Below are 27,892 nucleotides of genomic sequence, written 5' to 3' on the forward strand. Positions count from 1 at the left end.
GGTGGAAAATATATATATATATATATATATATATATATATATATATATATATATATATATATATATATATATACATACACACACACACATATACACACACACACTCACCTGTCTTCCTATACTTACCTGAAGATGTCTTCAGCCAGCTTTTTTCTTCAGCCAGCTTTTTAGTCACCTGCATCACAGCATGCTGTTTTCTCAGACCAGGACGAGCAGAGAAATAGGGGGACCCGGACCCTAGGTGCAACCCCAGGCGCTGGCCGTTGGCGGGAAGGGGTTAACGGTGCATTTTGCTTTATGTCTCGTGCCCCTTAGCCGCATATGGGGGAACAGGTAGCGCCATGCTCCTGAACCCCCACCTGGCAAAAGGAAACAAAAGGGAATAAAGAATCTAACTAAACAGCCCTTACTAAAAAATAACAAAAAAAGACAAGGTCTGGGGAGCTCCCAAACCTAGCTGACACTAGTTAAAACTGATTACCTCACTGCAGGTGGGCGAGTATATCCTGCCAGGGAGGAGATGACTTTTTTTCCTAGTGTCAGTGCCTCCTAGTGGCAAGAGCATTTACCCATCAGTTAGGTGTCCCCCAATGAAGAACGACCGAGAAATGAAAAATTGTATTTTTCATTTGCACAGCCCACTGTTCCAAAGATCTGTCAAACGCCAGGGGGTGTAAATACTCACGGCACCCCTTATTAAATTCTGTGAGGGGTGTAGTTTCCAAAAATGGGGTCACTTGTGTGGGCCCATGTGTAAATGCACATGGCCCCTGACTTCCATTCCAAACAAATTCTCTTTTCAAAAGCTCAATGGTGCTCCTCCTCTTCCGAGCATTGAAGTGCGCCAAAAGAGCACTTGCTGTCCACACATGGGGTATCTCCATACTGAGAAGAAATGGGGTTACAAATTTTGGGGGTCATTTTCTCCTATTACCCCTTGTAAAAATTAAAAATTTGGGGAAAAACACATCATTTTAGTGAAACATTTTTTTTTCTCATTTATACATCCAACTTTAAAGGGGTACTCCCATGGAAAACTTTTTTTTAATCGACTGGTGCCAGAAAGTTAAACAGATAAATTACTTCCATAAAAAAAAATCTTAATCCTTCCAGTATTTTTTTAGGGGCTGTATACTACAGAGGAAATGTTTTTCTTTTTGGATTTCACTTTTGTCACGACCACAGTGCTCTCTGCTGACCTCTGCTATCCATTTTAGGAACTGTCCAGAGCAGTATATGTTTGCTATGGGGATTTTCTCCTGCTCTGGACAGTTCCTAAAATGGACAGCAGAGGTCAGCAGAGAGAACCGTGGTCATGACATAATAGAAATCCAAAAAGAAAAACATTTCCTCTGTAGTATACAGCCCCTAAAAAATACTGGAAGGATTAAGATTTTTAATAGAAGTAATTTACAAATATGTTTAACTTTCTGGCACCAGTTGATTAAAAAAAAAAGTTTTCCATGGGAGTACCCCTTTAACAAAAAGTGGTCAAACACCTGTGAGGTGTTAAGGCTCACTGTACCCCTTGTTAAGTTCCTTGAGGGGTGTCGTTTCCAAAATAGTATGCCATGTGTTTTTTTTTTGCTGTTCTGACACCATAGGGGCTTCCTAAATGTGACATGCCCCCAAAAACCATATCAGCGAAATTCACTCTCCAAAATCCCACTGTCGCTCCTTCCCTTCTGAGCCCACTGAACACTTGACATACACATATGAGGTATTTTCTTACTCGAGAGAAATTGGGTTACACATTTTAGGAAGATTTCTCCCCTTTTACCCCTTGTAAAAAGTCAAAAGCTGGGTCTACAAGAACAAGCCAGTGTAAAAAAATGAAGATTTTCAATTTTCTCCTTCAATTTGCTGCTATTCCTGTGAAACACCTAAAGGGTTAACAAACCTTTTGTATGTCATTTTGACTACTTTGAGGGGTGCAGTTTTCATAATGGGGTCATTTATGGGGTATTTCTAATAAGAAGGCCCTTCAAATCCACTTCAAAACTGAACTGGTCCGTGAAAAATGTTGATTTAGAAAATTTTGTGAAACATTGGAAAATTGCTGCTATACTTTGAAGCCCTCTGATGTCTTCCAAAAGTAAAAACATGTCAACTTTATGATGCAAACATAAAGTAGACATAATGTATGTGAATCAATATATAATTTATTTGGAATATTCATTTTCCTTATAAGCAGAGATCTTCAAAGTAAAAAAAATGCAAAATTTTCAACTTTTTTCTTCAAATTTTGGAATTTTTCACCAAGAAATGATGCAAGTATGGACAAAATTTTACCACTAACAAAGTAGAATATGGCACGAAAAAACTAAATCAGAATGAAAGGTAAAAGCATCCCAGAGTTATTAATGCTTAAAGTGACCAGTGGTCAGATGTGCAAAAATGGCCGGGTCCTACACTGAAGATTGTCTGGGTCCTTAAGGGGTTAAAGTGTATCATGATCTAAACTCTCCATTATACCCCCCCCCCCCCCATCTGTCCCTGACACTATCCCTGTGTTCCTTTTCATTCAAAAACCCCCATTTCTACCTGATTTATTGTCTTCGTGGCTGCTCATTCAGCTGTCCTAGTGTGAGGGAGGAAGGGGGGCGTGGCCAAGCATAGAGGCTATTAACACAGCAGCGGACAGCTCTGAATCTTCTCCTCTCTTTTTACAACCGCATGTGCAGAGAGAAGAAAGATCGGAGCTCAGATAATAAAATGAATGAGGAGCAGTGCTGAGCTTGTCTTTGTCCCGGCTGCAGTCTGAGATTTAGGACTCCAGCATGAGTCTGAAATCTATAAAAAGGGCTTGCGGCCAAGGACTGGTAGGGAGACCTCTAGTGGTCATTTGTTCAAAGTGGAAAATTAAATAGAAAGAAGCATATTTTTTGATAAAATGCAATTGTAAAGTTATCCTGCATACATTAATCTATAATATATGAAAAGTTTTTTTGATGAATGGTACCCTTTAAAATGCAATCTAATTTTTTGGGGGCTAGCCACAGGTCTTCATTGAAGGGATTTTTCAACTTAAGACAGATGAACAGGCATTGCAATAAATGTCTAATAGTGTGACTGGATTGCACTCACCAGGATACTGTTTTGTCATGGATGGCCGATGCTGAACCACAAAACGGAGATAGGATGTCAGAGGGCGTTTTGGAAAGTCTTCTAGAGATGACTGCTTTGAGAACCATCTTGTTGTGGAGCACTGTAAGGTCGACAGTGCACCAGGGAGGCTGCTGCATCTGTGAATGAGAGAATCATTAACCCCTGTCACTTCAGATCACTGGCGCTCGCCCGCCAAACTCCTGCACTTACAGCTAAATGGCGGCCTGTGCAGACCGCTCGAGGACCTATACACGCAGTCTGTGAATGGCAGGCATAACTAGTTGCTCGGAATGGCATGTTGGCCACATGTTTAAAGGCGCCTGCAGCCCACAAGGGGCAGGAACTGAGCATAATAGGGTTCAAATTTATCAGAGACACAATAGCAAGCAGCTCTTTCCTGGGGATCCCCGAGTGGGCAATCGACCGTGATCACCCCAGGGTTCAGGCAACTTGCATTCATGGTTATGTTCAGTCTGTGATCTGCCAGATGGGGATTAAGCAATAGCTGCAGGTCTATAATGGCTACAATTGCTATTTTATTTTTAGATAACCTAAAAGATCTGATAATCTGGCACTTGTTACTGGTACAGAACTGCTAAAATATTACAGATTTTTACACGTAACTGAATCTGAAAACAATAGGTAAGTGGGTATATATGGTGATATGCATCATAATTGGAGCAAGAGAAATGTGGAGCAGTTGCCCATAGTAAAGTAATTGAGCAGTGGTTTTTATTTTTCACAGCTTCAGCATCTGCAGACATGGATAGGTAGTAACTTTTATTTATTGTCACCATTAAAGGGGTACTCCGCTGCTCAGCGTGTGGAACAAAGTGTTCCGAACGCTGGAGCCAGCAGCTCGTGACATCATAGCCCCGCCCCCTCATGATGTCACGCCCCCTCCCATAAACTTGCATTGAGGGGCGGGGCATGACATCATGAGGGGGTGGGGCTATGACGTAACGAGCTCCCGGCTCCAGCGATCAGAACAGTTTGAGCAGTGGAGTACCGCTTTAGAATGAAAAACCCTAAAAAATGTTAGTTAAAACTGATACAGCTTATGAGAAGTACACCATTTATCTGACAGGGTGAACTCCCTGTCTTGTAAGCAGTGCTGCAGTACACCATTAACAATGTACAATCACAGAAAGCTATTTAAAATATATACTGTCATGCCACCCTCAACATGTTTCGCAGTCAAAATGGTGTTGTCAAGAAGCTTGTAGTTGGCATTGGCCGGCAATACAAGCCTCCTGACAACACTGTTTTGACGGCGAAACATGTCGAGGGTGGCATGACAGTATATATTTTAAATTGCTCTCAGAGATTGTACATTGTTAAAGGTATACTGCAGCACTGCTTACAAGATAGGGAGTTCACCCTGTCAGATATATGGTGTACTTCTCAAAAGCACTATCACGGTATCGGTTTTAACAAACCCTTTCAAGGGTTTTTCACTTGTCAATGGTGACAATAAAAGTTACATTTTAGGGGTGGGAATAGAATAGGGGTGTTACTGACTCCGGGCTTTGGCCATAGGGTTTAGTGTCAAGCATGGGCACAGTCAATGCTTGTTCCGTCCAACAAAGTCCAAATAAATTACAAACAATAACCCCAAATTGTGGGACATTTTCTTCAGTGCTGCAAGTACACACCAGTCATCACCCAGTGGATGTGTAGTTAAAGGGGTACTCCACTGGCCAGCATTGGGAAAAAAAAAATCCCGTACGCTGTTTTCGTGCTGCGGGGGGGTCGGCTGCGCCCCTCATGACCACGCCTCCTCAATGCAAGTCTATGGTAGGGGGCGTGATGGCAGTCAGACTTGCATTGAGGGGGGCGTGGTTGTTACATCATGAGGGGCGTGGCCGACCTCAGCAGCACAAACACAGCATTCGGAACATTTACTTCAAAACACTGGCCAGTGGAGTACCCCTTTAATGGAAATCTATCAGAAGTTCAGACCATGTTAGCCTGCTGGTATAGGATAATAGGGCACATTATAGAGATTAGAATGTTACCTTTGTTCTCTCTCTCTACTGCACCTTTTCTCTGTAAAATGCTGTTTTATAAATATGCAGATTAGAGCATTTGTAAATTGCTTCTATAAAAAAATCTTAATCCTTTCAGTACTTATGAGCTGCTGAAGTTGAGTAGTTCTTTCCTGTCTCAGGAACTGTCCATAGTAGAAGCAAATCCCCATAGCAAACCTCTTCTACTCTGTGCAGTTCCCGAGACAAGCAGAGATGTCAGCAGAGAGCACTGTTGCCAGACAGAAAAGAACAACTTAACTTGAGCAGCTGATAATTATTGGAAGGATTAAGATTTTTTTTAATAGAAGTAATTTCAAATCTGTTTAACTTTCTGGAGCAAGTTGATTAAAAAAAAAAAAAAAAAAAGTTTTTTCCTGGAATACCCCTTTAACCCTAGGTGCACCAGTAAGCCCACAACCCCACCCACTCACTTATGTAACAACACCTACTCATGAATATGGAGCCACTCCTCTGCAGTGACATAGCCTAATGGCCAATGTAATTACAGTGCAAGCACAATATTTCAGAACGGCCTTTAGGTTACATCACTGCAGAGAGGTGGCTTCATATTCACGAGTGGGTGTTGTTACAGAAGTAGACATAAAGGCTTATCATTGCACCTAAGGGAAAAGTAAGGCTCCACTTGCACCAAAAGTCCAAATTTGCATATTTATAAAACTGCATTTTACATAAAAATGGTGCAACTGAGAGACGACACTATGACCCCTGTAATGTGTCCCATTAGCTTATACCAGCAGGATAGGATGCTCTGACCTGCGGCAGGATTGTTTATTACTGGAGGTATACAGTGCTCCCTCAAGTTACAATATTATTCGGTTCCAGGACGACCATTGTATGTTGAAACCATTGTATGTTGAGACCAGAACTCTATGGAAACCTGGTAATTGGTTCTGAAGCCACCAAAATGTCATCCAAAAATAGGAAAAAGTGAGGATTAAAAAAAAATAAGTAGATAACTAATAGAGATAAAGCAAATCCTTACATATAAAAGTAAGAAAGATCTGCTGGGAGATGTAAATCACTGTCTGTCAGTGTTTCCCAACCAGGGTGCCTCCAGCTGTTGCAAAACTACAACTCCCAGCATGCCCGGACAGCCAACGGCTGTCCGGGCATGCTGGGAGTTGTAGTTTTGCAACAGCTGGAGACACTCTGGTTGGGAAACAATGGTTTATGTAGAGGACAGGAGCTTCTTTAGGGTACTATACAGTACACACAGTGTCCCAAATGGAGCCGCCCTTACTTGGTGTCCAAAGGAGCAGCTAACCCTGGCACAGGTAAAGAGTAGTACAGAACTTGTAGTTCCTCCCTGTACTGTAGGGGGCGCTACCAGACACCAGTCAGTGCATGCACTTCAGTAATACAGGCGATTTACCAGTTAAATGCCCATTCTGATTGGTCAGTTCCTCCAGTTGTGACACGTTTTGCAGATCTGGACTGTCTGTACATTGTATGTTGAGTCTGGTTTCAATTTACAATGGTCCAGAAAAAAACATTGAATGTTGAAACTATTGTATGTTGAGGCCATTGTAAGTTGAGGGATCACTGTAATAGAAAGGCAATGGGGAGATTTATCATAATCTGTGCTGAGGAAGAGTAGTGGAGAAGCCCATAGCAACCAATCAGATTTTGATAAATCTCCCTCTAAGTCCATAAATAAATAGTACAAACTTTAGTAACAACTATGTAATCTATTACAATGGCAAATGACTCTCCACTAAGGTCTGCAGGATACAGCTGCTACCCACTAAAGTCTATGGAGAAAGCAACTGAAGAGAGGTACAGACGCTTCTGCCTGTAGTTAGTGTAACATCTAGCCCCAGTGCCGGGTTATCAGCTTACATCTGTACTGCTCTATAATGTCCTCCATGCAGCTGCATGCATGGAGTCTGGCATGCAAAGGTTCTAGCACCTGGGATACGGCCTGTTTCATTTCTGCATCCATATTGGGCTGGGTTCACATGACATGTTTGTCATACAGCTGTTACACAAAGCTATATAACTTATGCATATTTAGGTGCATACATTTCCTTACATTTTTCCCATTAAATTATTTTTTTTTTTACAGGACAAAAGGTCACATTACGATTTGTGCATCCAAGGTCCCTACATTCGGGTCTTTGAATGGAATGAGGCGCGTGCTAATGTGAGCTTGGATACGTCAGCAGATGGTTTTGAAACTTTGCCTCAGAGACATGATTAGTGAAGCGAACACGGGATAAGACAGCAACGCGTAATTAAAGGGGTACTCCGGTGAAAACCTTTTTTCTTTTAAATCAACTGGTGGCAAAAAGTTAAACATATTTGTAAATTACTTCTATTAAAAAATCTTAATCCTTCCTGTACTTTTTAGCTGCTGAATACTACAGAGGAAATTATTTTCTTTTTGGAATGCTCTCTGATGACATCACTACCACAGTTCTCTCTGCTGACTTTATTATAATAATAACTCTTTATTTATTGTTGTCCTTAGTGGGATTTGAACCCAACTCCCCAGCACTGCAAGGCAGTAGTGCTAACCACTGAGCCACCATGATGCCCTTAGCATACATTTGCTATGCATGGTTGCTAAAATGGACAGAGATGTCAGCAGAGAGCACTGTGCTCGTGATGTCATCAGTGTTCCAAAAAGAAAGGAATTTCCTCTGTAGCATTCAGCACATAATAAGTACTGGAAGGATTAAGATTTTTTAATAGAAGTGATTTGCAAATATGTTTAACTTTCTGCCACCAGTTGATTTAAAAGAAAAAAGGTTTTCACCGGAGTACCCCTTTAAGTGTATACAAATGTGGCACACACTAGTGTCATTAAAACATATGAATCCCTAGATCTGTGTTTCTCAGGTCATGTTTTCAGTTTTTAATTAATCTTTCACAAGTGATATAATTATGGTCAGTGCATCAGGCATCAACACAATTATATCACCTGAGAAAGACTTAAAGGGGTAGTCCAGTGGTGACAAACGTATCCCCTATCCTAAGGATAGGGGATAAGTTTGAGATTGCGGGGGGTCCGACCGCTGGGGCCCCCTGCGATCTCTCTGTACGGGGCGGCGGCCGACACGCCCCCTCAATACATCTCAATGGCAGAGTCGGAGATTGCCGAAGGCAGCGCTTCGGCTCTGCCATAGAGTTGTATTGAGGGGGCGTGTCTGCCGCAGCCTCGTGCGGAGGTCGACACGCCCCCTTCCCGCGGGCTGTCGGGGCTCCGTACAGGAGATCGCAGGGGGCCCCAGCGGTCGGACCCCCCGCGATCTGCAACTTATCCCATATCCTTAGGATAGGGGATAAGTTGCTCACCACTGAGTCACCACTGGACTACTCCTTTAAAGGGGTACTCCCGTGGAAAACTTTTTTTTTTTTTTTAATCATCTGGTGCCAAAAAGTTAAACAGAGTTGTAAATTTCTATTTAAAAATCTTAATCCTCCCAGTACTTAACAGCTGCTGTATACTACAGGGGAGTATTTCTTTATGCAATTCTTTTCTGTCTGACCATAGTGCTCTCTGCTGACACCTCTGTCCATGTCTGGAACTGTCCAGAGTACAAGCAAATCCCCATAGCAAATCTCTCCTGACATGGACAGAGGTGTCAGCAGAGAGCACCGTGGTCAGACAGAAAAGAACTTAAGAAAGAAATACAACTTCCTGTGAAAAATACAGCAGCTTATAAGTACTGGAAGGAAGTAATTTAAAATCTGTTTAACTTTCTGTCACCAGCTGAATTAAAAAAAAAATTGGTTTTCCATTGGAGTACCCCTTTAAGGATCGCGCTTGAGAAACACTGTTCTAGATCTAGATCTGTTTCTTTGGTGCTAAAACGAATACTACCAACAGATACCTCAAATGTAATGCGAGTCATATCTTAGGGTATGTTCACACGTATAGGATCTGCTGCATATTTTGTGCAGCTGATTTAGCAAAATCAGCTGCAGAAAACATGCAGCAGATCCGTTACGGGTGAATGTACCCTTAGGGTGCGTTCACACATGCATATTTTTGCTGAAGATTTTGCTGGCCATTGACTTTAATGGGCAGCAAAATCTCCGGTAGCATATCTGCAGCAGAAAATACATACGTGTGAACGCACCCCTCAAGGTAGGTTCACACGTGCATATTTCTGTTGCAGATTTTTCTGCCCATTGAAGTCAATGGGCAGCAAATTCTGCAGTAGAAAATACTCGCGTGTGAACGGGCCCTTAGGTTGCGTTCACATGTGCGTATTTTTGCTGCCAATTTGCCTTTGCAGAATTTGCTGCCCATTGACTTCAATGGGTAGGAAAATCAAGCTACAGCAAATCTGCAGCAGAAAATATGCACGTGTGAACGGGCCCTTAGGATATGTTTACACGTGCATATTTTTGCTGCAGATTTTGCTGTCCAATCAAAGGACAGCAAAATCTGCAGGAGCAAATGTGCAGCAAAAATCTGCACGTGTAAAGGTGCCCTCAGGGTACGTTCACACGTGCATATTTTCTGCTGTAGCTGATTTAGCTGTCCTTTAAAATCAATTAGCAGCAATATACACATGTGTGTAAACGTACCCTTACCGCATTTCTGATGACGCGAACCGATAGCTGTCCCTTCCGGTGGTAAGCAACTTGCGTCACTAATATGGATGTAAAAATGTTACGCCTATGGAAACTGTCCGTATTGTTTTCCAATGATAAAGCCAAGGTCACATATCCCTATATCTACTGCTACTTCTGCAGGGGAGGGAAGGGGGATAATAATAGAAACTACTCCATACTAATGTATATAAGATCAGTGTTTCCCAACCAGGGTGCCTCCAGCTGTTGCAAAACTACAACTCCCAGCATGCCCGGACAGCCTTTGGCTGTCCGGGCATGCTGGAAGTTGTAGTTTTGCAACAGCTGGAGGCACCCTGGTTGGGAAACACACACACACATATATATATATATGCACATACATTCACCTAGAAAGCAGAAATCTAACACATTTCCCCCATTTAATCCTCATGCAGCCAGGTCCAATAGTTCCCTATAACAGATCCCATCCCCCGATCCCTATGGCTGACACCTTGTGGCCTGTATGCAGCTGAGCCCGGCCAAGGACTTAGCAAGGAGCCCGACTCCTCTTGACAGCAGGGACACCATGTCTAACGGATAAACACGAGCCCGGAGTCCCGCTCAGCCGTACTGCATGCTGGATCGCCTCGAGCGCTACGTCACTTCCGCTTGCCGTATAAGGGCAACACATAGAAAAAAAAAGAACCCAACCTATACAAATGTATGTTTATTCATATTAATTTGAAGGTCTTCTTATAACCGTGGTGTGATTCTTTATTTTTATTTAATTTAATAACTACTGTATAGTGAGTTGGAATAGGACCGGAACGCTCGTGCGGTGGATACGTTTCCGAACGGAGCGCTTTCAGTAACGCACACAAAAGTGGTAACTTAGGAAGCTTTGTGCGCATGCGCAGGTTGACAGCTAGGAAGATGGTGGCGACCAGGCGAGGCACGCGTGTGGATCCCCAGGAGGGGGAAGAGAGGAGCGCAGGGGAGCAGGTAATGTTTTAATGGAGGGGAATATGTGTCTACGGTGCAGTGCATATATACAGCAAGCAGTGGTGTTACTTATGTCATGCTGGATTTAAAGGGAATGTCCATTTTTAGCCATGTGGCTGAAATGAAATGGAATATCCACAGATTAGGTGTTTTCCAAACAGTGTGTCTCCAGCTGTTGCAAAGCTACAACTCCTATCATGACAGCTAAAGGTTTACTGGGCATGCTGGGAGTTGTAGTTTTGCAACAGCTTGGGCCACACTGGGAAACATTAAAATAGGAGATAAGTACTGGTGGGGATCTGGACTCTGGGATGCCTTGTCCACACGTGTGAATGGAATGGTAGGTGAACATGCACATTGCAGCTCCATCCAGTCTATGGGACTAACAGATTGCTGAGTACTCAGTTACCAAAGGGTCAAGGGCCCCCCATTTTAATGATCAGTGGGGGTCCCCATAGTCACGCTCCCATTAATAAAATACATACCCCTTTATCCTGTAGATAGGTAATACAATGTCATTTTGTAATGGCCCCTTTATACTCCTGGGCTTTGTTAGGTCTGTATATTATGATGGCAGGAAATGTAAGTATTCTGTCTGGATACAGTAAGAAATAGAGATACTCAATAATAGGAATTTACAAATACAAGAATAAGATTAAAGGTAAAAGATCTGCTGGTAGCTGTTAATCACTGTAGAGGACAAGAGCTTCTTCAGGGTCCTGTACAGTACACACAGTGTACCGGACAGCCAGTCAGCGCATATACTTCAGTAACACAGGTAATTTACGGCAGAATGGTTTCAGCACTGTTCTGCCCCCTCCCCCCCCCATTATTTATTAGCCCAGCGCTGCGTTGTCCCCATCGGGGTACTGCTCGCATATCACCCGCAATCGCTGCCCTTCTCTTCCCCCTGGTTGTTGCGGCTGCCGGCGCTGACACTCTATACCAGTGGTCTTCAACCTCCAGATGTTGCAAAACTACCACTCCCAGCATGCCCAGACAGCCGTTGGCTGTCCGGGCATGCTGGGAGTTGTAGTTTTGCAACATCTGGAGGTCCGCAGGTTGAAGACCACTGCTCTATACTGTATCCCTATGCCCAGGCTGCAAAAGGTAAACAAAATAAACTTTAACTCACCTTCCCCGTCGGTCTGGACCAGCTTCCTGGGGACGTGAACGTCGGACAGCCTATCACCGGCCGCAGCGATGTTGCGCCTCAGCCGGTGATAGGTTGAGCCCACTGTCGTGTAAGAAGCCGGCTTCTCTCATGACAGTGGGCTCAGCCTATCACCGGCCTAGGAGGAACATCGCTGCTGACGGCTGTCCGGCGTTCAAGTCCCCAGGAAGAGCGTAAGGCTGACAAAGGAACATGCGTTAGTTTTTTTTACCGCGATACACATATTTGGCCATACCGCCCAGCCCTAATTATAGCATCATACAGTGGAAACATAGGCACATTTATCAGTATGTGTATATATATATATTATGTATGTACCCCTCCTTTAGTGTGCTGTGGATCATGTAGTGGATAGAGCATGGTGGGAGTGATCATTTTATGGAACATCTGCAAGGACATAGGTGAGAGAACACTTTGTCAGGCCGGTTTTATAAAGGTGCATGTAAGCAAGTATATCACCTATCTTGTGGATAAGTCTCCTTTATTAGGAAGGAAAAAAAAAACATTTTCAAATGTCCGAAAAAAGGACCACAAATGTAAATAAAAGTACACTGACAAAACACAGGATCATTACCACAGTGGGAAAGAGTAAGCGTGCCGGCCTCCACCACCCAACGTTTCGCTCAAGGCTCCTCCAACGTTGGGTGGTGGAGGCCGGCACGCTTACTCTTTCCCACTGTGGTAATGATCCTGTGTTTTGTCAGTGTACTTTTATTTACATTTGTGGTCCTTTTTTCGGACATCTGTTATTTACACATCTTTTGCACGGTGTCACTTTACTTTGTTTACAGGATAGTAACCATTATGATTTATATACATGTATCTCTTGTACTGTGTCACCTTGCCTTTGTTTAAAGTATAGTAACTAGAGATGAGTGAACTTACAGTAAATTCGATTCGTCACGAACTTCTCGGCTCGGCAGTTGATGAATTTTCTTGCATAAATTAGTTCAGCTTTCAGGTGCTCCGGTGGGCTGGAAAAGGTGGATACAGTCCTAGGAGACTCTTTCCTAGGAATGTATCCACCTTTTCCAGCCCACCAGAGCACCTGAAGGCTGAACTAATTTACGCAGGATAAGGCATCAACTGCCGAGCCGAGAAGTTCGTGAAGAATCGAATTTACTGTAAGTTTGCTCATCTCTAATAGTAACCACTATGGACCTTATAATGTACATTGATTAAACTTCAGCTATTTAGCTGTATGCTTAGTGTGTAGTCTCCTATTAGTCAGTTCCTCCAGCACCATGTTACTGTGCACTTCTTTTATATATTTTTAAATGTATGTCTTTTGGAGCGTATTTGTCTAATAAAATAGATTTTTATAAACATATACTTGGATCGTTATGCACTCATTTGCTAGTCTTTATAAAGGGGTATTCCGCTGGAAAAAAATATTTTTTTAAATCAACTGGCGCCAGAAAGTTAAACAGATTTGTAAATGACTTCTATTTAAAAATCTTAATCCTTCCAGTACTTATCAGCTTCTGTATGCTTCAGCAGAAGTTCTTTTCTTTTTGAATTTCTTTCCTGTCTGACCACAGTGCTCTCTGTTGACACCTCTGTCCATTTTAGGAACTTTCCAGAGTAGGAACAAATCCCCATAGCAAACCTCTCCTGCTCTGGACAGTTCCTGACATGGACAGAGGTGTCAGCAGAGAGCACTGTGGTTAGACAGAAAGGGAACTCAAAAAGAAAAGAACTTCCTGTGTTGTATACAGCAGCTGATAAGTACTGGGAGGATTCAGATTTTTAAATAGAAGTCATTTACAAATCTGTTTAACTTTCTGGTACCAGGTGATGATAAAAAAAAATGTTTTCCAGGGGAGTACCCCTTTAACCAACAATACGTACCTGTAACCTCTCCACCACTGTAGGGCTGATTCTCTCTGGTATTCAATTGTTTTTTTTCTTCATTTTTTTTGGAATAGTAATTTATCATACATACAGGTGACTGCAGCAACCAGTACATGCTAGGATCACCATTTTGGCCAGTGATCACCGGCTTCAGCAGTCAGGTGGATGTATGGTACATTATCACTCCAGGAAAATAAATCCATTGGCTGGTCCACCAGAGCCGTGGTGGAGTATTATGCAGGCAGGTAATATATAAAAAAAAAATTTTTTAAATGGTCACTCTAATTAAAACTAATTTTTGCTATTTCACTCCTTATGGTAAATAAAGATTTCTAATATACTTTAGTTACAAAAAAATGAACTTTTCTGTGTTTTATTTGTGCTTAAAAAAGCTCAAGAGCACATTTTCCCCATCTTATACACAGACTTAGGACCGAACCCCAAACACAGGAAGTGCAGCCTGGAGTGCTGAGGGGGGAGGGGGGGTTGGCCAACCAACAGCATATGGCAGTTAAGTGTGAGAGGAGCTATGATTGGATGAGGCTGGACACAGCCCCCCTCAGCACTCCAGGCTACACTTTCTGTGTTTGGACTTCAGTCTAAAGTCTGTGTATAAGATGGGGGGGGGGGGGGGAATGTGCTCTTGAGCTTTTTTAAGCACAAATAAAAACATAGAAAACTTTTTTTTTTTTTTTTAAACAAAGTATATTAAAAATATTTTTTATTTACCTTAAGGAGTGCAATAGCAAAAATTAGTTTTAGTGAGGTACCCTTTAACTCTTCCTGCTCTTGTACACCCCTTTAATAAAAAAAAACCCTATTCAATACACAAAAAGAAAATTCAGTTAAATCCAATGCAAATTGCATGTCAAAATCCATTTGTAATGAATTTGTAAAAGAAAAAGTCTGCAATGTGGGTACAGGGGTGTGGAAATTTAATTTAAAAAAACTACTTGTCCACTGGACTAAAACGGAGCAAAATCTACTTTTCCCTCATGACGATCCACTTGTCTGGACCAATTTTCACTTTTACACTCTCCTCGCCCTATAAATAGCCATAACTACCTACTATGATACCTTTTTAATTTTTCCATAACATATGCTCAAAAGCAAAAAAATATTGGTCAAGTGAAATAGTAACATAATTTAGCAAATTTGGTGGTTTTCTTTTCAACGCCATTTATCTTGTGGTTGAGCAAACATGATATTTTGATACTTTAGGCCGCCTCCTTACAGCAATAACAGTTTTGTATAGTTTCCGTCATGTTTTACAAATTAAAAAAAAATTCAGAACTTAAAAAAAAAAATGTTTTTTTGATTACCATTTTCTGACCCCTGTATCTTTTTAGATTTTTTTTATTTTTTCTTTCCCATACGAGGCTGTATGAGGGAAATTTTTTTGTGCCATAACCTTTTTTTTGTATTTGTACCATTTTGCTATTAATCTGACTTTTTAATCGCTTTTAACTTTTTTTCTGGGATATTATAAAAATTGCATTTATGTGGTTTGTTATTTTTTTATTTTTTTTTTTACATTTACATAATATGCATAATGTTATATTTTAATAGTTCGTACAATTACGCACACAGCGATACCAAATGGGTTTATTTTTATGTCCCTTTAGATGCTGCTGTCAGCTTTGACAGCGGCAATGTAAAGGGTTAATTGCCATCCACTGTGATTGCCGCATGCTGGCTATTAATGGCGGCCCCCAGCTACTGAAAACAGCCGCCGGGGGCTGCAGAGTATGGCACGATTCGAGAGCCTGCTCTATACACCCCTCTGAGCGCCGCCTCGCCCCGCGGGGGCTTCTAGGAAAAATCCACCTGCATGTCCCGGGTGTCGGGCGATAGGAATTCCACATCCCTGGGGTAAATAACCCTCAAGGTTTGTCACTAGTGTGTAAACATTCCAGTAACAGTTTTTTTTTTTTGTATATATATTTTCAGACAGCAGAGGAAGTTATTTCTCCACCTTCCCCAAGGAAGACCCGAAGCTCTATTAAGACAGATGGACAGATCAGTGAAAATAGCACAGATGAGGGTAAATCTGTGACAAAAAGTAGAAGCCCCTTAAAATATGACACAATGAAACAAAGTCCACAGAGAACTACTAGAAGTAGGCATAGAAGTGGACAGTCAGATACAAATGTGTCTGAAGCGGAATCTTGTGCCTCCAATACTTCCACTAGAAGAACTCGGAGTAGACAAAGCCTCGGACAGGTAGCAGACTCCACCATAAAGCTGAGGAGTTCTGCTTTGATCACTGAACCTATTGCTGAATCTAAGGAAGATTCAGAGTTATCTGAAACTGAATCAAACTGCTCATCTGTTTCTACCACAAGGAGAAGGCCGCCTAGAACTGCCTCCCGTTCAGTCTCTACCAGGATTCGAAGATCAATTTTGACATTGGAACCTACTTCTGAAGTTTCCGATGCAGAATCAAATTGTTCTGTTTCAGGAGAGAAAATAGTTGCAACCAGGTCTACTAGGAACTCTAGAGCAAGACGTCAGTCAACCCGCATCAGTGAATCACAGAAGGAACAAACCTCTGATGCAGAGTCCTTTACTTCTGGATTTTCTCTGCAGCCTCTTGCTAGACGTATAAGCAGGAGGAATAAATCAAATTTACAGTCAGATGAAATGGAGTTTGCCAATGAAACTGACAAAGATGCTGCTCAAGATCAAGAAACTGTGAAGAAACAGAGTCCGAAGAGACGTGATGTCAAATCAGATGCCCCGTCTACTGTGGGAGAAGAAACTGTTTTATCTTCTCCTCGTAGGAGTACCCGTAATCAACCAGCAATTCAGAAACATGAGCCTATTGTTATTTCTGATAATGATGAGCCTGATAGCAGTGATACTGTGTGTAAAGATTTGGTTGTAGAACAACCAGAAGCTGAAAGCGAAGTGACAAAAGTTGTCAAAACCGGTGCGATTCCATCATTACAATCCGGTGAAACTCAGCCAGAAGAAAATATTTCTCCAGATCCAATACTTGTACTTTCAGATGATTCCATGGATGCAGAGCCTTTCATAGAGAGAAGCCACGTCACAAAAAACGGTGACGTCTCCGAAGAGACAAATGAGAATCCTCAGAATGTGCAGGGAACTTCAGAAAAGGTGCAAGATATCAATAAATGTTTAACCATTGATAGTGATGGCAGCGAGAAGTCAGTGCATGGTGATGAAGATCACGTAGAAGATGAAAATATCATGGAGGTAGATGAGGACAAAGTTGTCAAGAAAGGAAAATCTAAGAAAGCCTCAACAAAGCAACTACAAGATGTAGAGGAAGGTGGGTTATTTGTAATAGACAAAGCTCCTGGGGTGGTCTCCAGTAAAAAGTTTTTCCTTGAATCTGGTGATGGTGATGAAGATGGTGACGGTGATGAAGATGGTGACGGTGATGAAGATGACATTGATGATGATGCGGAAACAGATGATGAGGCAGATGATTTTACAGAAAGACAAAAATCTAAAAAAACATCAAAACAGCAGCTGCAAGATGTAGCAGGAGATGGATTATTTGTAATAGACACAACTCCTGGGTTGGACTCCAGTAAAAAGTATTTCTTGGAACCTGAAGATGATGACAATAAACAGAATGAGAAGGAGGTGGGTAGGAAGGGAGAAGTGCCTGAGCCAGATGATGACGATGAATATGATGATTTTATTGATGAAGCTGAAGATGATGAGGATGAAGAGGAAACATTACTAAACAGACCAAGAAAAGGATTGTAAGTTGTACTATCTGTTTCTTTATTTGTATTGCGATTGTTTTATGAAATGATAATAGATCGATAAAATAATACAATAGCTTGCCGAATGGGCAATATTCAGTAAATAAAAATATTTTTTTCAATTCATATCTGTAGGTTTAAGATGTTAGTTCCCATGTTAGTCCGTAAATTAAAGGGGTATTCCAGGCAAAACCTTTTTTTATATATATCAACTGGCTCCGGAAAGTTAAACAGATTTGTAAATTACTTCTATTAAAAAATCTTAATCCTTCCAATAGTTATTAGCTCCTGAAGTTTTCTGTCTAACTGCTCAGTGATGATGTCACGTCCCGGGAGCTGTGCATGATGGGAGAATATCCCCATAGGAACTGCACTGCTCCCGGGACGGGAGTCATCAGAGAGCAGTTAGACAGAAAACAACAACTCAACTTCAGAAGCTAATAACTATTGCAAGGATTAAGATTTTTTTAATCGGAGTAATTTACAAATCTGTTTAACTTTCCGGAGCCAGTTGATATATGAAAAAAAGTTTTGGCCTGGAATACCCCTTTAAGAACAAAACGTGAAAAACTTAGTGAATTGTGTACTGACTTGTACCAGACAGAAGAAAAAGACCCTCTTTTTGCCTCCATCTAATTAAAGAACTTCCATAAAAGACATTTACCTTGTATGTCTAGAGCTTTTTGTGACCTGCACACAACCTAGGGCATTGTTTCCCAACCAGGGTGTCTCCAGCTGTAGCAAAACTACAACTCCCAGCATGCCCGGACAGCCAACGGCTGTCCGGGCATGCTGGGAGTTGTAGTTTTGAAACAGCGTGAGGCACCCTGGTTGGGAAACACGGTAAACTTGATGACAAGGTCCTTTTTTTTCTGTCATCTCATAACCACTTCCACAATTTCCTTTACACAGCCTGCTTAGCTAGTGATGATTTATTAGCAATGTCATAGGTAATGAATAGAATTATGCATAACATTTATTCATTTTCAGACTATTTATTCTATTTGTTTTCATGTTATAATTTGGTTTATTTTACTTTTACAGTGTGTTGTCCTCTAGCATAGATACAGGAATCAATATTAAGAAGATGGGAGGCCTATATATCAACTTTGATGCCGAGAAGTCAACACCTGGTCCGAGTTCACTTAGCAAAATGAAGAAGGGAAATAAAAAGTCAGATGAGGTCATTTTTTTTGTTTGTCAAATATAGGAACTGTCAATATATACACTGCTCAAAAAAAACAAAACACTACGATAAAACATCCTAGATCTGAATGAATGAACTAATCGTATGAAATACTTTCGTCTTTACATAGTTGAATGTGCAGACAACAAAATCACACACAAATTATCAATGGAAATCAAATTTATCAACCCATGGAGGTCTGGATATGGAGTCACACTCAAAATCAAAGTGGAAAACCACACTACAGGCTGATCCAACTTTGATGTAATGTTCTTAAAACAAGTCAAAATGAGGCTCAGTAGTGTGTGTGGCCTCCACGTGCCCGTATGACCTCTGTACAATACCTGGGCATGCCCCTGATGAGGTGGCGGATGGTCTCCTGAGGAATGTCCTCCCAGACCTGGACTAAAGCATCCCCCAACTCCTGGACAGTATGTGGTGCAATGTGGTGGTGGTGTTGTTGGATGGAGCGAGACATGATGTCCCAGATGTGCTCAATCGGATTCAGGTCTGGGGAACTGAAATGCCACCCCACGCCATTACTGACCGACCACTAAACTGGTCATGCTGGAGGATGTTGCAGGCTGCAGAACGTTCTCCACGGTGTCTCCAGACTCTGTGACGTCTGTCACATGTGCTCAGTGTGAACCTGCTTTCATCTGTGAAGAGCACAGGTCACCAGTGGTGAATTTGCCAATCTTGGTGTTCTCTGGCAAATGCCAAACATCCTGCATGGTGTTGGGCTGTTATTACAACCCCCACCTGTGGACGTCGGGCCCTCATACCACCCTCATGGTGTCTGTTTCTGACCGTTTGAGTGAACACATGCACATTTGTGGCTTGCTGGAGGTCATTTACAGGGCTCTGGCAGTGCTCCTCCTGCTCCTCCTTGCACAAAGGTGGAGGTAGCGGTCCTGCTGCTGGGTTTTTGCCATCCTACGGCCGCCTCCACGTCTCCTGATATACTGGCCTTTCTCCTGGTAGTGCCTCCATGCTCTGGACATTACGCTGACAGACACAGCAAACCTTCTTTCCACAGCTTGCATTGATGTGCCATCCTGGATGAACTGCACTAACTGAGTCACTTGTGTGGGTTGTAGATTCAGTCTCATGCTACCACTAGAGTGAAAACAAGCATTCAAAAGTGACCAAAACATCAGCCAGGAAGCATAGGAACTGATAAGTGGTCTGTGGTCACCACCTGCAGAACAACTCCTTTATTGGGGGTGTCTTGCTAATTGCCTATAATTTTCACCTGTTGTCTGTTCCATTTGCACAACAGCATGTGAAATTGATTGTCAATCAGTGTTGCTTCCTGAGTGGACAATATGATTTCACAGAAGTGTCATTGACTTGGAGTTACATTGTGTTGTTTAAGTGTTCCCTTTTTATACATATATAGAGATGGCTCTCTAGATATCAGTGGGGGTCTGACCATAACCACTGAGACCCAAACTGAGCTAAACATTTGACGTGTTCCTGTTACACTTTATTTTTTATTTTTTTTTAATGACGGGAGCACTTTAGTAGGTACATTAGGGATTTATTATAACCTGTGCAGAGAAAAGTTGCCCATAGCAACCAATCAGAATGCTTCTTTCATTTTTGAAGAGACTGCTGAAAAATGAAAGAAGCAATCTGTTTGATTGCTATGGGCAACTGGGCAATTTTTTTCTCTGCACAGGTTTGGATAAATCTCCCCCATTATGTGTACTGTAGAGTATTATCACAGTGCTGAATAGCCCTTCCAAAGTCTTTATGGTGCAGGAAGCACTAGTCTGTTCTGAAGCTTTACTCATCATTTTCTACCCAGCAGTAACACTGTGCATGGACAGATATAAATAATGCTCATAGATATAACTGATCATGTCTGGATTTAGTTTGTTCTTGTATTAAGACATTTTTCGATGTCATTGCAATTAAACTGGCAGTTGTGCTGTATAACAACTCACTTTCCATACTTTGTGTAAGATTAGATGTCTTCAAATTTAGTCTTTTAATCTGTTTGTGTTTAGCTCCTTAATAAGAGTATCATAACACCTGACTTCGAGAAGAAAGAAAGTGTCCCACCATATAATGAATCTAAGCACAGCCTTAAAAAGTTGCACAAGGTAAGTAATACAAGAAAAGTACACACTGATACTGTGCTTTTTACCGAATAGGAATTATTTATTAAACACTTACTGTGACTTATATTGTACAGGAGAACTTATATGTGAAAGTTTTCAGCACGTGGCCATTGCTACCAGAGAAGAGACTGTTGTTCATGAGTTGCTTCTGGCCCTTCCACCCTCTGATGATTGACAGATTTCTACATATTACTGTCCATAGGGAGAAATCTGTCACCAATAGAGATGAGCGAACTTACAGTAAATTTGATTTGTCACGAACTTCTCGGCTCAGTAGTTGATGCCTTTTCCTGCATAAAGGAGTTCAGCTTTCAGGTGCTCCCGTGGGCTGGAAAAGGTGGATACAGTCCTAGGAAAGAGTCTCCTAGGACTGTATCCACCTTTTCCAGCCAACGGGAGCACCTGAAAGCTGAACTAATTTATGCAGGAAAAGGCATCAACTGCCGAGCCGAGAAGTTTGTGACGAATCGTATTTACTGTAAGTTCGCTCATCTCTAGTCACCTACAATGGGTGAATGGTGCCAGCAGCAGCTCATCAATAACAGTGCCTGTTTGGCAGCTTTGGCCACATGCTGCTAACATTCACATGTAAGTTCTCCTGAATTGCTTTATGTTATAGTGTAAGTAGCAGACCACTGAAAAATGTCTGTCATTACTTTATGATGCCCTTAATGATGACATTACCTTTAACGACCCATAACCTTTCATTGTGCCATTAAGGAGGTTTGGCGTCGGCTCCTAATTTGAGCTAGCATGATATAGCGTGTCTCCCAGTTAATTTCAGTAGCTGAGGACCGCCGCCAATAGCCTGCATGTGGCGATTGCCAAGGCTGGCTATTAACCCTTTAGATGACCGCTGTCAAAGATGACTGTGGCATCTAAAGGGACATTTAAAGGTGTACTCCTGTGGGAAACAAACCACGATCACCGGACGGGACCCACGGGGCGGGCGCTGCATGGGGAGCACAGGCTGCTGGCAGGATGTGCTCCATTCATGTTTAAACCCCAGTACAGCATTCTGGAATCATTGGCGCACTCATAAAAATGAATGGAGGGTGTGCCATCTACCAGTAGACAACACGTGCTCCTCACTGTGGCTAGGGCATAACTTTAGTCAAGTTCTCTTTTACAATTTTTAAAAAGTAATTAACAAATCTGTTTCTGACACTAGTTGATTTGAAAACTTTTTTGGTTTTGTTACCGGAGTATTTTATAAATTTTACAATCCTCCCAGTTCACTGCCCCCATCACCATCATGATAAACCAACCCTTGCCTTTATTTTTATTATTTTTTAGTTTTCTACCTTGATATTGCTCTGTATTTTCTGCCCAGTCTGTCAGATTCACAGACTGGGAAGAGGCGTTACCAAGCAGGTGTGACATCATCTGAAGCCATACAGGGGAGAACTTCCTCCCTCACTCTGCTACACACAGCCCAGAGCAGTTCAGTGTGTGAAATGAGCTATGATTGGCTAAGGCTGCACACACCCCTCAGCATTTCCTGATTTTGGACTTCTGCCAAATTTGTGCAAGAGATGGGGGGGGGTTCATGGTTGTCGAGGTAGCCAGAGGGCTAACCTCTACTTCCGTGGTGGCTGTGCGGTATGACCTCCATCAGAACCTTGCAGACCCATGCTATAATTCTATGCAATGATGTCCCACTGATTCCTGATAATATTACTGCTAAAACTTGTTGAGTATGAACAACGACCTACTGAAGGATAAGCAAGTTTGCGATAAATGAGGTTTTTAATTAAACACAGAGACTGTAATACATGTACAAAGTATATATCCACTGCAGATGTTTGCATATGGTATGCTGTAACCAGCGGTGACTAATATTAATGCATTAGTGCAAAGGTAGTGAACGACTAACCATTCACCATTGCTAACGCATAAACAAGTACATGTGGTGTGTATAAATATACAAAATAAGGACATAAGACTTTGAGCATCTATGTTAAATGTAACCGTGTGATATACCCATCTAGAACTTTTAGGTTACAGGTGATCAAGAAGATTACTAAACTAATGTGTGGAATAGAAGAGAAAATATAGATATGATGGTGACTGAGTAGGTTTGTGTGTAAGCCTTTTATTATATACAATAAGAATTTTTTATATTTTTTTGGTGTTGTATTTTAATGGTTAAAATTAAGTGTATTTTAAAGTCTCTGTTTATGTTTGTAGATGGAACGGGAGAAAACAACTGGAAGAGGATGGTTTGATATGAAAGCTCCAGAATTGACAGAAGAACTTAAGAATGATCTAAAGGCTTTGAAAATGAGATCTGCAATGGATCCTAAACATTTTTATAAAAAGAATGATCGTGAAGGATTTCCAAAGTATTTTGAGGTATTAAAATAGGAGCAATTTGCTAATATTATCACATCTTTCATAATACATACAAAGTCTCTCTCTCTCTCTTTAAAAAAAAAAAAAAAAATCGCATTAAATCAAGAAGTCATTGAAATAGTCGGCATGCTGTCCATTGTGGTTGACTTGGAAAACTATAGTTTTAATTCTTTTTTGTAAGTCCTACTTAACATTAAGAGACATGATTAAATGATTGATGTGTTTTGCATTAGCTCTTTGTAATGCATTTTCCATTTTATTTTCTGTTTGTTTTTTTTTTTGTTTTTTTCATAGGTTGGTACGGTTGTGGATAGCCCCATTGACTTCTACCATTCCCGAATTCCTAAGAAGGAGAGAAAGAGGACAATTATGGAAGAGCTTCTTGCAGATTCTGAGTTTAGGAGGTAACCATTATACTTAAGCCTTATGTATGTTAGCTTACCTACAATGATGCACTTGTGCTTCGAACATAAAGCAATCAGGCCAGTGTTTCCCAACCAGGCTGCCTCCAGCTGTTGCAAAACTACAAATCCCAGCATGCCTGGACAGCCAAAGGCTGTCCATGCGTGCTGTGAGTTCTACTTTTGAAACAGCTGGAGGCAGCCTGGTTGGGAAATACTGCTGTAGGCAGTAGCAAGTTAAAAAAAGAAAAGGCTTACATAGATGAGTCACAACTTTACCTGCACTGGATCTGCTTGCCAACCAAGAAGGGGCTGCTGTTGCAATGATGCATTTCCATTTGCCGCCTCACTGTGAGCCATTTTGATCAGGCTTATGTGCCACAAGGCTTTGGACCTACTGCCGTGGGTCGGTGGAGTATAGGCTTGGACTGAGATACAGTAACCCCCCGACCTACGATGGCCCCGACTTATGATAAAATCGACATATGATGGCCTCTCAGAGGCCATCACATGTCGATGTCGGCATCGACATACGATGCTTTTATATGTTGGGGCCATCGCATTAACTGCTATCCGTCAGCGCAAAATGCTTAAGCTGCTGTCGGATAGCAGTGTAATGTGCCCCAGCAGGTTCACTTACCTATCCCCGCTGCTCCGGGTCCACTTCGCGATCCTCCGGTGTCTTGCGCATCTTCTCCAGGGTCCGAGCCTTGCTTTCCGGCGTCGTTATTACGTCACTACGCACGCCGCGCCGGCGCAGCAGCGTAATAACGTCACCTGAAAGCGAGGCCCGGACCCTGCAGAAGATGCGCAAGACACCGGAGGATCGGGACAGCATCGGGAGCCCCTGGAACAGCAGCGGGAGCGGTGAGGACCTGGTGCGGAGCGGCGGGGACAGGTGAGTACAGCTTCCTATACTTTACATTGCTCGGATCCCTCAACAGACGATGGATTCGACAAACGATGGGTCGTTTGGAACGAATTACCATCGTATGTTGAGGGACCACTGTATAGGCTATGCACGGCATAGATACAGCAGTACAAAGTGTTAAGGAAGGGTGTGCCTCGCATAGCAACATCTGTTTATTTCTGAGCCAGGCAAGGTAGTTTATCAGATGGAAAATGGATGGAGGCCCTCCTTCTGTTGCTGTGATATATATATATATATATATATATATATATATATATATATATATATATATATATAATCATAATATAATATATCTGGAGGTCTGCAGGTTGAAGACCACTGCGGCCTTCGTCATCATCCAGCCCCCCCCCCCCCTCTCTCACCCCCTTTTAGTTCTGTACTCACCTCCGCTCGGCGGGACGTTAGGGTGCTCTTGTCTGGGCCATCTGTGCTGCAGGGTCTGTCCGGTTCGGAGGGATAGTCAGTCCGGGCTGTCCATCTTCCCCGGGGGGCCTCTTCTCCGCGCTTCGGGCCCGGCCCTTGAATAGTCATGTTGCCTTGACGACAACGCACAGTGACGTTCATGAGTAACGTCCCTGTACGTCGTCGTCAAGGCAACGTCTCTATTCCGGGCGCGGAGAAGAGGGCCCCCCCGGTGAAGATGGACAGCCCGGAACGACTATCCCTCCGCAGCAGGACGGTCCCTGCCGCACAGATGGGCCGGACCAGCTCACCTTAACGTCCCGCCGGAGGTGAGTACAGAACTAAAGGGGGTGAGAGTGGGGGGGGGGGGGCTGGATGATGTCGAAGGCCGCAGTGGTCTTCAACCTGCGTACCTCCAGATGTTTCAAAACTACAACTCCCAGCAAGCCCGGACAGCCGATGGCTGCCCGGGCTTGCTGGGAGTTGTAGTATGCAAACATCTGGAGGTACGCAGGTTGAAGACCACTGTATCAGACATTGACAAGTGGTGATGATGAAGTGGTGGGGGGGCGGCTGATGACATGTGGTGATGATGAAGGGGGGGTGTGGGATGACAAGGGGATGATGAAGGGGGGTGTGGGATAAGGGGATGATGAAGGGGGGTGGGATATTGACAAGGGGATGATAAGGAGATGATGAAGGGGGGGGGGTGGGATGATAAGGGGCTGATGGCAGGCGGTGATGATGACAGGGGGGGGATGATGACAGGGTGATGATGATGATGAGGGTGTTAATGACGGGGGTCTGGATGATGACGGGGGGGGGGGGGGATTATGTATTTCCCACCCTAGGCTTATAGTAGAGTCAATAACTTTTCCTGGGTTTTTGGGGTGAAATTAGGGGCCTCTGCTTATATTCGGGTCGGCTTATACCTGAGTATATACTGTGTGTGTGTGTGTGTGTGTGTGTGTGTGTGTGTGTGTGTGTGTGATATAGATATATATAGATTTATATAATCTCTTCCAAATATCATAAAGACTGACAACAAAAAATGTACTAATAAACCATCAAACCACAATGTACAGAATACAGCACATACACCCACTGTTGCATGCAACCTTAACAAATATTGGTATAATGGATAATCTTATATATGATATTTTAACGAGTTGTTGTTGTTGTTTTTATTTCTAGATACAATAAAAAGAAGTACAAGGAGATTATTGACGAAAAGGCTGCCCGAGCAGCAGGCAAAAAGAATCGCAAGAAGAAAAATTTCCGAACATAATCTGTACATAGCAGATTGTTTTGCCCTCTGCCCTATAGTAGGTGTCTGGCAGTGTATGTTGCACTCGTGACTGAACGTGAAGACCACAAGAAGACATTTGTGCTTCGTAAACTCATTGTAAAAAATATACTGAGCCTAATTTTTGTTAGGTCTGCTATATATAGATTGTAAAAATCAGATTTTTATGTAAGAGATTTGAAGCCAAATAAGTAAAACCAAACATACTCATTATGAGCCTGCATCATGACCCTAAGTAATAAACCATCATTTAATGTATGGCTATAAATAAAGTACATGGCTTTTATTCTTTACTTTTGATACTTTAACCCCTCAAGGACACAGCCCATTTTGACCTTAAAGCGTACCAGTCAGAGCCAACAAATAAAAAACATTTTTTTATATATATCACTCAGTACCTAATCCTGACCATGTACATCTAATTTTTATGTGTCTAGCACCTTTATTTATTTTTTTATTACACTTTTAATTTAGCTCACTAGTCTGAATTCCTCTCAAAGAGAGGGGGCGTGGCCTCACTGTGCAGGTCTCCGCCCCCTCCCTCAGTATGCTGTCTGCTCACATCTCACCTAGCATTAGCAAAACTACAACTCCCAACTTGTCCTCACTGACAGTAGGGGGACATAAGCTGACAGTGGGAGGATTTTTACTCCAGCTGTGAGTCCTGCACTCATAGCTGTCAATCAAGGAAGTGTGTCCATGACATAGGTGATGATGCATGGACACAGCAGGAATAAGTATGTGTCTAAGCAGGCGGGGGGGGGGGGGGTCAGTTTTTTGACTGTCTTTTATAGTATGAAATACTGAAAATTTTCTAATGAAAAAACCTATTGGTTATACACTCTTTACAACATACAAAAGTTTTTGTATCCAACAGTGCCCATTTAACAATTAAACAAAAAAACGGACAAATGAGACCTGGAAAACAATTGTTAAATACATATATGTGGTACAGTGACCAAACACTTACATATAACCCAGGTACTAGTGATGGCTGTATATGTGTGAACTCCCAACATAAATAGCAAGCAGCAAGAAGAAAAGCAGAGTCAATTATAAAGCGTACATGATTTTTATTCATTCCGTAGAAAAATATAAAATATGTAATCTCAAAGAGGACTACGGCTAAAAGGTGGTATCACCGGCTCTGCACAACAGAAGATGAGGTATATGTTAGAATATTGTTTACGGGATCTTCTATAATAGAATAAAAATATAGGAGTAAACTAGCACACTAAAATTACACAATTCAAATAATTAGCAGCATATAAGGGGTATACATTTCATAGTGAGAGCAAGGATGCTACATACAGGTAAAGTGGAGTGTGCATACAAACAAAAGAAAAAGGCATTGTAGAGATACAGACCAATATAAAAGTATACCAGAGTGTAGCAGCAGATGGCAGAGACCGGGATAGCACCACTCCAACGTACGTTTCGCCTGGTTGCGTACTGAAACGTACGTTGGAGTGGTGCTATCCCGGTCTCTGCCATCTGCTGCTACACTCTGGTATACTTTTATATTGGTCTGTATCTCTACAATGCTTTTTTCTTTTGTTTGTATGGACACTGCACTTTACCTGTATGTAGCATCCTTGCTCTCACTATAAAATGTATACCCCTTATATGCTGCTAATTATTTGAATTGTGTAATTTTAGTGTGCTAGTTTACTCCTATATTTTTATTCTATTATAGAAGATCCCGTAAACAATATTCTAACCTATA

At 42.1% G+C, this 27,892-nt stretch overlaps 2 protein-coding genes across 3 annotated transcripts in view; one reads left to right on the top strand and one right to left on the bottom strand.

Annotated features, from left to right (window-relative positions):
* The window catches only part of TFAM (transcription factor A, mitochondrial), a 30,785-nt gene extending 20,431 nt beyond the window's left edge, over positions 1–10,354 (bottom strand). Inside the window, exons 1-3 of one of the 2 annotated variants that reach the window (XM_056529953.1) lie at positions 10,195–10,257; positions 9,705–9,763; positions 3,088–3,245 (exon numbers count right to left, since the gene is read on the bottom strand). In XM_056529953.1, the coding sequence (XP_056385928.1) occupies positions 3,088–3,245; positions 9,705–9,709 (163 nt within the window). In that variant the 5' untranslated portion in view covers positions 9,710–9,763; positions 10,195–10,257. Of the gene's footprint in view, positions 1–3,087; positions 3,246–9,704; positions 9,764–10,194 lie in introns of both variants that reach the window. The other variant, XM_056529952.1, reaches the window with a different exon arrangement.
* A 74-nt stretch (positions 10,355–10,428) lies between these two features.
* On the top strand, positions 10,429–27,302 carry DNTTIP2 (deoxynucleotidyltransferase terminal interacting protein 2). Its single transcript, XM_056529951.1, has 7 exons — positions 10,429–10,685; positions 15,664–17,453; positions 18,501–18,639; positions 20,658–20,753; positions 22,962–23,126; positions 23,421–23,530; positions 26,055–27,302. Exons 1-7 carry the CDS (start codon positions 10,593–10,595, stop codon positions 26,146–26,148), a joined length of 2,487 nt encoding a protein of 828 aa, XP_056385926.1. The 5' UTR covers positions 10,429–10,592; the 3' UTR covers positions 26,149–27,302.
* The last annotated feature ends 590 nt before the right edge of the window (positions 27,303–27,892 follow it).

This window comes from Hyla sarda, chromosome 7, assembly GCF_029499605.1.
Source record: "Hyla sarda isolate aHylSar1 chromosome 7, aHylSar1.hap1, whole genome shotgun sequence".
Lineage (NCBI taxonomy): Eukaryota > Metazoa > Chordata > Amphibia > Anura > Hylidae > Hyla > Hyla sarda.

Bases quoted from the DNA above. Each gene is read 5' to 3' on its own strand.
- DNTTIP2 (XM_056529951.1), top strand. From the start codon at position 10,593: ATGCGCAGGTTGACAGCTAGGAAGATGGTGGCGACCAGGCGAGGCACG. The intron at 18,640-20,657 runs GTCATTTTTTTT...GTTTGTGTTTAG, and splicing joins GAAATAAAAAGTCAGATGAG to CTCCTTAATAAGAGTATCAT. The intron at 20,754-22,961 runs GTAAGTAATACA...TTATGTTTGTAG, and splicing joins GCCTTAAAAAGTTGCACAAG to ATGGAACGGGAGAAAACAAC.